At 42.3% G+C, this 11,307-nt stretch overlaps 1 protein-coding gene across 1 annotated transcript in view; it reads right to left on the bottom strand.

Moving 5' to 3' along the window:
- Positions 1-4,310: 4,310 nt before the first annotated feature.
- The window catches only part of prdm1a (PR domain containing 1a, with ZNF domain), a 14,664-nt gene continuing 7,667 nt past the window's right edge, over positions 4,311-11,307 (bottom strand). The window contains exons 5-7 of the mRNA XM_005929490.3: positions 6,999-8,080; positions 6,750-6,878; positions 4,311-6,632 (exon numbers count right to left, since the gene is read on the bottom strand). Coding sequence (XP_005929552.1) covers positions 6,027-6,632; positions 6,750-6,878; positions 6,999-8,080 — 1,817 coding nt within the window. The 3' untranslated portion in view covers positions 4,311-6,026. The remainder of the gene's footprint in view (positions 6,633-6,749; positions 6,879-6,998; positions 8,081-11,307) is intronic.

Raw genomic sequence — 11,307 nt, 5'->3', positions numbered from 1 at the left:
GGGCGCACCGAGTGTTTTTAGTTGAGTGATGAGGTAATGGATTCATACTGCTTTCTCATACAGTGACTTTTTACTCTCGGTGGGATCCTTAATAATATGGAGGTGGAATTTGTTTTATCACTTGTTTTCTGCTTAAGTCAGCTGGCTGCTGTTCAGATTAATTTCAGAAGAAATTAGTTTGATGAAATGACGCTCCTCATTTTAAATGTTTATTTTTAAGTGTGATTTTTTTTTAAAGGATTTTGGCTTTCCTAGAATGTATTTCATAAACGTTTCATTCATATTATTGTTTATTATCGGCCCAAAACTTCATATTCCGCCCTCGTTCAACTACCATTTATCTCAATTGAAAGGAAACATAAACTTTAATCACATTTTACATGGGTCTGTGATCTTTCAGTAAAAGATAAAACTCATTATTTCATCATGCAGAAAATACAGTTTAAACCGTGAGCCTCTGGGTGTATATTTCTGTAAATTGAGTGACTGAAAAACCTACTAGTGTAAAAGTCAGAAAACAGCATTAATCAGTAATAATTCCTTTACAGCATTAAACATGGTGGAGTGCCAAAATGCTCAAGGAATGAAAAATAAAGCCAGTGTGGAGTTGCCAAAAACTGCAAATTCTCTTATGTCCACTTCTGCTTTTCAGCAAAAATTCTCATATGTTTAGCATACTACAAAAAATGTATTTCCTCTCGCCAGTAACTACTTTACTGTTTAAATGTACAGGGTGTGTATTTTTAACATAAGAAATCACAACTTCTGTGTCATATTTTCAACAGGAATGCCCCTGAATTTCCCACTCTGAATGTCAAAGAAGACCCAGCAAAGTGCAATCTCACAGTCCAAGATGGTGGACTTGCAGCTTTTCTGTGCGACCATTGGTCAGTATTTGCGACTCAGTAATTTAGCCATTTACTGACCCGGCATTGTCTGTGAACATGCTGCAGCAGGCATTGCATTGTATTGCTAGCGACGGATGAATGGCTCTGTCTTGAAAAGGAGCAAAACAAACCTTGTTTTTTTTTTTCTACTTTCTGATTACTAGTACTCGAACTTTGTCAATTCAGGAGTGATGTCACTGCCAGCTTCAGTTTCCAAAGTAAATGGAAAGCATTATGTGGGTGTTGCTGCTTTGAGTGTCAAGAGGTGCCAGGATAGGCAGCTAGCTGCTAGCTAGCAATGAAGTCTACTGAACCAAAATGGACCTCTCTGCAATGTATTGGGTATTTTGGATTTTAAATGCAGGTGATTTTCAGACCACACAAGACATCTGTGACGTACTATTACAGTTTATGGATTTACTGTGCTGATTAGCATTAGCTAATTAATTAGCAATTTTCCAGCTTAGCTAAATATGGTCACATCCGGAGCCACAAAAAAGGAAAAGAAAACAAAAACCGAAAAGCTTCAGTTCCAAACTCCAACGCTCCAGAAACACAAGTCCACACACTTGTTGATGATGTCATGTATACGTTTATCTTTTATATACCAGACCCATTAGGTTTTCCCTTAAGACAGCCAAAACTTGTTGGTTGACCTTACTGCTTTTGTACAGACTGTACTGTCCTTGTCCTGTAACATAAAAATGTTTTCCTTCTTCATTATTTGGTACTAACAGGTAGTCCGTTGTCCTTAGCACTCCATGTGTTACACAGTTATGTGATTTCATACAGTGAGTAAACTTGCTGACTTGAAAATGGGATGCTCTGACTTATTTTAGTATCACACAGAGATTGCAAAAACCACACTGTACTATCACAACAATGTCACTTGTCACAACATAAAAACGAATATATTAAAACATAAGAATTTTCTTTTTCTAACATGTAGCACATATGGCACTCCAATAAACCATGTACTGAATTTTATTGATTTATTTAACACTATCGTTAGTCATCCTTTCAATAAAACACCTCAAAGAGATTCTCATTACTGGAAATACTCACTCAGTTAAATACATGTGATTATCGTGTGGGTTAGCTCCTCCGGACAGGACATATGATCCCCACTTGGCCACTGTAAATTTGTTATGATTATCACATGGGTTTTGTGCTAGAGAGCTGGAAGGTTACAGACTGTTTTTATTGTCTGATCCAGTCCAGATAGTTGTGTTCTCACATGCAGCTCTATGTCTAGAAAAGTTTAAGGCTGTGGTGGATTTCTGAAAACAGCTTTGAGTTTAAGATCTAAAAAAATGACTCACTTGTTTGCCTGTCTCCTGCATGGCAGGATAAAAGACAGACCACAGTTAGTGCAGCCCATAGGGCACTGGGAACTGTGTTCCCATTTCCTGCTCTAGTCTTAAAGCTTGGCATTGCACGGAAATAGACATAAAGATTCATGGCTTTCCACTTTTACTGCAGGTTCAGTGATAAAAGCTCGAATGAGTGAGTTGATATGGTGCAAAAAAACAAAATTATTAAAAACAGTAATGTAGCCTGTGATGATTTTTCAGCTGTTTGCATAACATAATGCTTTTCTTTAGGCTGTCCTTTCCCCTAATGTTCAGACGTCATCTTTTACTGCTCTTACTTGATGGGTTTCATCTATGACTGAGCTCTGCTTGTAATGAAAGTAACAGTCACTCTCACACACACATACACATGCAGGTGTTTTCAGTTAATCTGGATGGTTAGACCTTTACTCAGGTTGAAGTTGAGCAGGGCTGTGGTCGGAAATGTGCAGTGTGAGGTCACCATCTTAAATATACAAACAAGGAAGGGGCTACATCAGCATTATTATGTTTTAAAACAAAAGTGATCTCTGTAATCTCCATATGTCATACTAAGCCACCTGAAAACCATAATGCATGACCAGTCAACAGTCATATACACAATACGTGGTCATACTCATTTAACTGTCCCAAAGAAGCACTGTGACAAATCAAGAAAAGGACACACACTGCTTTAAAAGGCCCACTCAAAACCAAGAACATGGGTGCCTGTGTCATCGTTTCCGAGGTCTCAGTGTCTGCTTTTGCACACGTCAGGACTAAACATTGAAAATAGCTTTATCCTGACTCATTTTTGTAGATTAGATTTTCTTTAAATGCATGTATATAAGTATGCATGAACAGTTATAAGAACATGTATCTGACTGTGTGCTTACGTGTACTGTTTGAGGGAAATGTACTGTAGCAAAGTCCTTCTGAAAATTACAGAAAAGTACATTTTTACCGGATATTAAAAGTAAACTGTGCCAGCTCATAGGTGTTAAGGAGTCTGAGGGACCTCGCAGTGGCTTAAGTCACATTGTCACGGTTCTGGGTCATTTTGACCCAGCATTTTCAGTTTCTTGTATTTTGGTATTTTTCTGTATTGTGGTTCATTAGTTGTCCTGTTTTGAATATTATAATCCCAAGTTTCAGTGTTATTCTGGTTAAGAGTTTGCCCTTAAGTTTAGTTCAATGTCTAGTCTGTGCCTGTTTTACTTTGAAGGTCCATGTCTCATGTTAGTGTTTCCAGTGTTACTCTCCACTGTGTTGTCATTATGTTTCATTGGAGATCACCTCATGTGTGTATTTAAGTCCTCAGTCTTCCTGTGTTCAGCATAGTTCCTCTGTATCGTCTCTGTTATCTTAATTTTTTCCCAGTGTAGGTTTTCAGTTAGCTGTCACTCCCGTTTGCCTTCGTTCGAGTTGTATTCATGTTATCAGCCACAATAAAGGCTTGTTTTTGGTTTGCAACTCAAGTTCAGTCTCCTCGCCTCTGTCTGTGCCTGGGTCTCACTCACTCCACAGACATCAGGCAAATAAAGTGATAAAGTATTGGTGATGGGCTTTTATAGCCTCTTGAAAGCTCTGGGGTTTTGCAGTCTCCAGTCATATACATCTATTCAGATATTAAGTAACAGATGTTTGCAATTGCACCTATTTTAACTCAGTCAAGAATTATAATAGATTTTCAATTTCTTATAGACAAAATTTACAAATTTCCAGAAGCTCAGGAGACATTAGATCAAAATTTCAGTTTATACTTTGAAAATAGATTTAAATTTTCAGGTTATACATTAATTTGGCCCATAAAAGCAATTGTAAGTAGCTTTGTCTGCTTCTTTTAGGCAGGAATATAACTTGTAGATATATAGTGATGTACTTTCAAGTAGTGATTGTATGAAGTGTTTTTTGATGATTAAATATATGCTACAATTACAGCACATACAGCTATAAATTCAGATAGTAATATAATTATGAAAGGTAAGCATTGCTATTCACCTTTTATCAGATTTTCTGTACAGTTCATGTATAGTTAATGTTTGTTTTTTTTCAACCCCCAAATTAAAATAAAACACACAGAGCCATATCGTTTAGATTTCAACAGTGAAGATTTATATCATAATTTACACATTTTGACATATTCGCTCATAAATAACTATGTAAACAGAATGTAAACAGAGACAGTTTTCAGGGGTATCTCCTCTGGAGTTAAAGCTCTGAACGAAGAAAGACACGCTTTGGTCGAACGTTAGTTAGAGAAAAAGACGATGAAACAGAGGAAGAAGCTATGGAGATCAGGGTGTTGGCGTGTAACTGCTAACGAAAACCACAGTTGCACTGTTGTAGTAACATTAAGTTGGGTCTTAATGCCATGATGACCAGTATCATATATATTGTACAAAGTGTGAATGGTGTGAGCATCGGCACTGAAGATATAAAGTAGGACGAGGGGGCCAGTGCATGAAGGAAGGCCGAGGTGCTTTGGTGTAGGCCAGTTCGGTAACAAGATAGTGGACGGGCAGGGTTGAAGAAATGGGCCATTGTTTCTCAACCAAAGCATTAACAAATAACATTAACAACAATAAAATCAAAAACATGAAACACAACGAAAGACCACAGCTAAAGAGTGAACACCTCACCATGTACACAAAATACATCATCCCTTCCCTTCTTCAGCATTTTGATTTCTCAAGTCCTTTCTTTGTTTGGATCTTTCCATTTTTTTTGGTGCGCATTTAAAATGAAAGCCAAGCGAACTTTGGTTTCTGGTGTCAACTATAAATCCCTAAATGTGAGGACGTTCACACCTCTGTTGGGTGTTGACAACGTTAAATAGAAGATAAAACAAAACAAGAGGAGGGACGAGGGAACGGAGGTGGCTTACCAGCCTCCCAAGTCTGTTATGTGCTACACGTTGAGCAGGCTGTGCCTCTTCTTTGGACCACATGAAGAGCTGCACTCCAGTTCAATTTGGTTCTTCTTCTTCAAGTAGCAAAAGAAAGCAAATAAATACAAAACTCCCATCTTCAGCTGTCCTTTTAAATGCAAACACACACAGACACACACTCATCGCATCCACACTGAGGTAACCGTTGTGAAAAATATACAAAAAAATGCCCTTTCTTGTTTCATTTAAATTAAGTAGGCATCAGAAAAGGGCGTAGAGAAGTTATTAAGCAGGGCTGAGTTAAACGTCTTCTTTCTAAATTAACAAATTGCTCTGCCACGCTTTGGCAAGCTCTCTTAAGCCCTTCAACCTGCTATTATTGATTTCTACATTTAAATAGGTAAAACCCTGAAGAATGGATACCCCTGGTTCTATAGGTCAGAGGTCACAAGACAGATATATGCATAGGGAGAGTGACTATCTACAAAGAAATGGCCACAGGAAAAAAAAAAACTATAGAAAATCAATGTAACCATCCCACATATTGCTTTTGAAGACAACAAATAAAAGTAAAATAAATTAAGTATGTAACAACAAAACGATCAAAAAACCCCACGGACATCTGAAATTAAAAATAAAATAATACAAGAACAATAATGATAAAAGCATTATATTAATAACATTACAGGTAAATCCTGTGTACATGATTGTCTCTAAGTATAATAAATGCTGAAACCATTAAGTAGTCATGGGACAGTGCAGCCCTGAGTACGTGAGTCCCTGAAAGGTTTAAACCCTGGAGTGGTCATGATGTCACTACTCATGACAACCAGGTAGACATATTTACAGTTGTTGCTCCTGGCAACCCAGTCCACCATGCAGTCTTGGCTCTATGTCTCTCAGGTGCAAAAAGGTCACTTAAGCGTGATCCTCTGATTCCTGCTTGACAGTTATGTTGGCAGGAAGTGGGGGGATGGGACTGCTGTGCCGCATCTTGATGACCGACGTCTCGTTTGGGGACTCGTACGCACCATAACCTGCAGACCGAAGCTCAGTGGTTTTACTCTTGTGGTGGGGATGGAAGTTTGAGGACTTAATGTCACTCTCCCTCCACAGCATCCCCAAAACCTGCTTCTCCAACATGGCTTCCATCTCCACCCCTCCCTGCAACTGCTCCAGTCGCTCAGCGTGTTCGCTGACGTCAAAGCGCTCAATCTCCTCATTGGCGCGGTGCACTTCCTCCAAGGCAATCTGGCTTGAAATGGCTGGGCTTCCAGAGCTGGAGCTTGCAGCCAAACAATAGCCCTTCAGGTGAAGTCGCAGGCTACACAGGTGGATGTAGTGACGATGGCAGTGGGGGCATTTGTGTGGACGCTCGCGGGAGTGCAGGCGCTTGTGCAGCTTAAGGTGGACAAACTGGGTGAACTTAGCAGGACAGAGTTTGCAGTGGTAGGGCTTCTCCCCTGAGTGAAGGCGCAGGTGAGTTTTCAGGTTGCTGGTGCTGCTGAAGCGCTTGTGACAAACCTGAATGATGAGAAGCAAAAAAACAAACCCTGTCAGAACCCTGTAGAAACCCACCAGTTAACAGTCATCTATGCTCATTAGCACTCTGGTAAAGCAATAAATGTGATATTTTCTCACCTGACATTCATGTGGCTTCTCCCCAGTGTGGACCAGGTAGTGTTTCTGCAGGTGAGCCAGCTGAGTGAAGCCTTTGCTACAGGTTTGACATTTGAAAGGTCTCTCCCCACTGTGGACGCGAAGATGAACCTGCGTGACAAGAAGAGAAAAAAACCCCGTCTCTACATGCTAAAGATAACATTGTGATTCAAAAAGCATGCAGGACTAATAATTAGCTAAAAACACATGACTTTGACAGCCAAAACCTACCTTCAGGTTTGACAGCTGTCCGAAGGTCTTGCTGCACACGTTGCACTCGTATTTGATTTTGCCATTCTGCTTCTTCAGAGGGTAAGGCAGTGCCTTGTAGCCTGCTGAGCCTGCACCACGCTTCACCTTGGTCAGGTTAATTGCCTCGTCATCGTGACAACGCTCGCTGGTGTTGCCCAGCAGGGCTGAGGTAGGCTTAGTGGGCACCTGCTCACTGGGAGGTGCTGTGCCTGCAGTCGGGGAGCCGCTGGAGGGAGCGTGGGCTGAACCATGAGAGTGAGGGTGCCTGGGATAAGTGCTGTGAGGACCTGTTGTGTCTCTCAGAGAAGTAGCAGCTGAGAAGGCGCTTGTGGGCCCTGGAAGGAGGAAGTCTCTGTGGCCAGAAATGGAGGAGGGGTGCACAGGGTCAGGTATTAGGAAGCGCCTCTCTGGTCCAGAAGGCAGGAGGGGCACATGATGGGGCAGGAGGTTGCTGTAGAGGGGATACATCCTGGGAAAGATTCCTCCTACAGTTGGGATGCCACCACCAGGGAGAGGATAGTGATGGGGCACAAGATAACGTGAGTAAGGGGCCCCTGGAGGGTAGAAGGGAGAGGAGAGGGGGGCAGATGGTGGGGAATAACCAGGATAGGTTCCCAGTCCGGTGGGATAGAAGGAAGCAGGCGATGGTGCTGCACCAGAGGGGCTTCCGTGAGGGCTGCTCTCTGGGCTGCTCCTTGCTGATGGGCTAGGTGTGGCTGAGGATTGGTTGCCAGGCGAGTGAGTTGAGGGGTAAGCAAGGCGGGCAGCTTTGCGATTGAGGAAGTCCTCAGATATTTGAGGGTGGGCCCTGAGAGGTGGGTAGAGGGCACGAGGGTACAGGAGACGATCGGGGCTGTCGGCACAGCGTGGACGTGTGGGAAGTGGCCTGTTGGGCTCCCTCTTTGTGGACGAAGAAGATGAGGTGCCACGCAGAATAGAAAGAACACTGTGTTCTTTCTTTGGTGGGGTGGGGGTCACTGCGACAGGGGACGGGCTGGATGTTTCTTGCACATGCTCCTCATTGCTCACCTGCTGCTGCTTTACCTCCAAAATAGACTGCTCTGAAGGGACAGACAGAGAAAAAAAATGGTCAGGGAGGGGTTTGTCAAATCAAAAAAATGATTTTAAAAACATTTGGCATTTAAATCACAACTTCTTTATAAGAACATAAAAATCTCTGTAGTAGAGATGTGTGCAACTCTGTGTTAAGAAACACCATTAGTAACTCAGTGGGGCAATTAGCGTGACAGATTTGACGAACGAGTGTGGGGCCAAAAGACGGGAAGTGAGGTGTGACAGCTCCCTTTAGGCATTCTGTGTGTGTGTGTGTCTATAAAATCAAGATAAAATCAAATGGTGGCAGACCGACAGAGAGGGCTGATGGAAGGTTTCCTGCTAAAGATATACTAAGAAAAAACTTGGCCTCCACCTGCCCTCCATAAACACACATACACACACCTACACCATGTGACAAGGTACACACACACAGAGGCGCCTCCAGACAAAGGCCTCTGTCTGATTTGTTGACTCTTCCACTTTTGGACAGCACACACACACGTTTGATCAAGCTCCTGCTCTCCTCATTTTCCTGGCCACTTGCTATTGTTTCCGGGTCAAAGGTTAAATTAAAGCGCTTCCTCCTCACTCACTCGCACCTACTGTCTTCTCAGTATGATGAAAGAGTAGATTAGGAGGCGAGCTCACTCACATACACTCTAAAAGCCTCGGGATGTCAGTTCGCAGCACATCTCGGCTGTTAAATTGCCACAGATGGGCTCTTAAAATGCCGTTGTGTATTACCTATAAGCTCATTTAGTGGGCAGTCAAGTTTTTACTACGAGGTCGCCCAGAGGGACATGCGTGTGGGTGATTGCAAGTGTGTGTGTTTGAGAGAGACGGAGCATGTCAAAGTTAATCTTAAGTGCCAGTACTGGTGAAATTTGCTCAACTCCTCCTGATTCAGCCCTTCACTCACAGTTGCACACATAGTCAGTGACCCTTTTGTCAGCAGTATAGCGACAGTGTGTAAACACTGAGGTTATCAGTTAGCCTTACTCCTCCTTCTCTACCTCCTCCCTCCATCCCTCTTCTGAAAAACAAACAGGGCAGCCATCTTGGAGATATCAATCTGTCAACACGGCCCTTCTGCCAGGAAGTTCAAGTAGTCAACAGAGGGGGGTAGGAGGTGCAACTCTACCTCTCTCATTCCCTCCTCCACCTTCTTTCTAGTCTTTTTAAGTGGCAAATATATCAGCGTGATTGGCTGACACGCTCGCACACACATGAGCAGCAAGCTTGTGTGCATGTATTTGAGGTGAAAAGGGTGGCTATAAATATGGTGGCATGTCACGCTCCTGACTGTGTGCGTGTGTGTGGGAAGAGAGAGTGTCTTTGAACACAACGCATGTACACACACACACACACACACACACACACACACACACCCACACACACACACACACATGGATGACAGGTGCTCTCCAGCGCTAACACTTCAAGAGCGCATATGACGGCGACAAAAAGAGAAAAAGGAGAAAGTGAGGGAGTAAAACTGTGGTGCATGCTCACTCATTTTGCTCACACACTTAAACACATACACATGTCTGGTTTTGCTATGACTGCGCTAGAAAGAGCTAAAACCAGAAAGAAAAATATGATACAAACAACTGTCATCGTTGCGCTCCTCGGGAATATAATACAGGTTGTCGCTCGGTTCGGAGCAGAAGCTCTAGTGCCTCCTTAAGGACACATGTAACATTTTACAACGAGCAAAACGCAAAACTTTGATGAGAATCTAGTGGGCGGTATCAGAGATTTTAGTTTTTGCAGTGTAGACTAATTTCTCTAAAAATGAAATGGTTTGAAAGCCCCAAAATAATCTAGTGGGTAGGCTACCAAATTATTGCAAAGAGTTAGTTTATAATGGTTATCTAGTGCCTAGATTTGCATTAGCTAGCTACCCTACCAAAACGTGGAACTTATTTAGTATTTAAGCGGTTCCTTTCGGGCGCATCTACTTGCATTAGTAGCGAACAAAATGAGTCCACTTCCTCAAGCAATAAATCGGTGAAAAATAACAATATTTTACAACAGTCGATGCCGGTAAAGCAACGTTAAATAGACTAAAATCACTAATAAACTTCGATGACTTAATGGTATCACATTCGGTGCGCAGCATGACTATTAAAATTCAGCAAAGCAGCTTCCTCTTCTTTTACCTTTTGCCCTTTTAACTGAGTTTCAGTTTAACGTTACTTAGTCAGAAAGATTGTGGTTTTTCTTCTTCGTTTTACTCAGCCAATGACATTATTTCTGACAACGTTTGTAAAGCTTAACTGTAGTGGGCAACACCAACAGTCAAATGTTTTACTCATTTTAGGAATGAAAGATCAGTAGAAGTAAAAAAAAAAAATGAAAAAGGGCTAGAAACTTGTGTGGTAGCTCCAGGACAAAAATGGAGTCAAATGAAACAACTGTTTCTGCTGCAGGTAAGAATCGGTATTCAAGTCACTGGTAGGTCAACAAAGCCTGTGGGGCTTAACTGACAGGGGAACCTAATTAAAGGCAACACTTCTACTGTATACACGCTGAGTTGCGGGGAGGGGAGGCAGGCAAAGGGATCGTGGGTACCTCCTGCCTCTGTGCCCCAGGTCATGCGCATTTTTCCCTGGGCAGTGGAGTCACTCTGGCTGGGTGTGCTAGTTCCTCTGCCAGCTTAACACTACTATTAGCCTGCTGTCACACCTGGAAACCACTCAGCTCCCACTCTCTGCCTTTGTTTTCCTCTTAGCTCGGTCTCCCTTTGATCAGCTCAACTACAGTGAATGAGCGTAGTTAGTCGGCCGTGTTTAAAGGTTGAGATTAAGCTTTTTTTATTGGTTAGACTGATTAGTTAAATACCATTAGTATGAAATAAAGCACAAATATTTGAGAACTCTTTTTAATACTTGTTAATGTGCATTTTGCATATACTCTTATGAGAGCAAGTTTTTCCCGTCAAAAGGTCACCGAAAACACGCAGTCAAGCAAACACACTCTCCGACTCTTCTGCAGAGGTTGAGCAAGGTTTTGTGCGTGCACGTGTGTGCGAGCTTTTATGTTAAAAGCGGGTCTTTAAGCGTGTAAGACTGTGGCATTAGGGGCCGTATCCCCTGTCTGTGTAATTACACTGTCACTAGCACACACACACAAGCAAAAATACAACGATGATACTGACAGAGATGAAAGGTTGTTGGTCTTGTACTTTTGAGTGTGTGTGTGTGTGTGTGTGTGTGTGTGTGTGTGTGTG

Source organism: Haplochromis burtoni, unplaced genomic scaffold, assembly GCF_018398535.1.
Source record: "Haplochromis burtoni strain Fernald_Lab_line unplaced genomic scaffold, NCSU_Asbu1 Contig_124, whole genome shotgun sequence".
NCBI classification, from domain to species: domain Eukaryota; kingdom Metazoa; phylum Chordata; class Actinopteri; order Cichliformes; family Cichlidae; genus Haplochromis; species Haplochromis burtoni.
The sequence above is the reverse complement of the archived record's forward strand: the minus strand, read 5'-3'. Positions and strand labels throughout refer to the sequence as shown.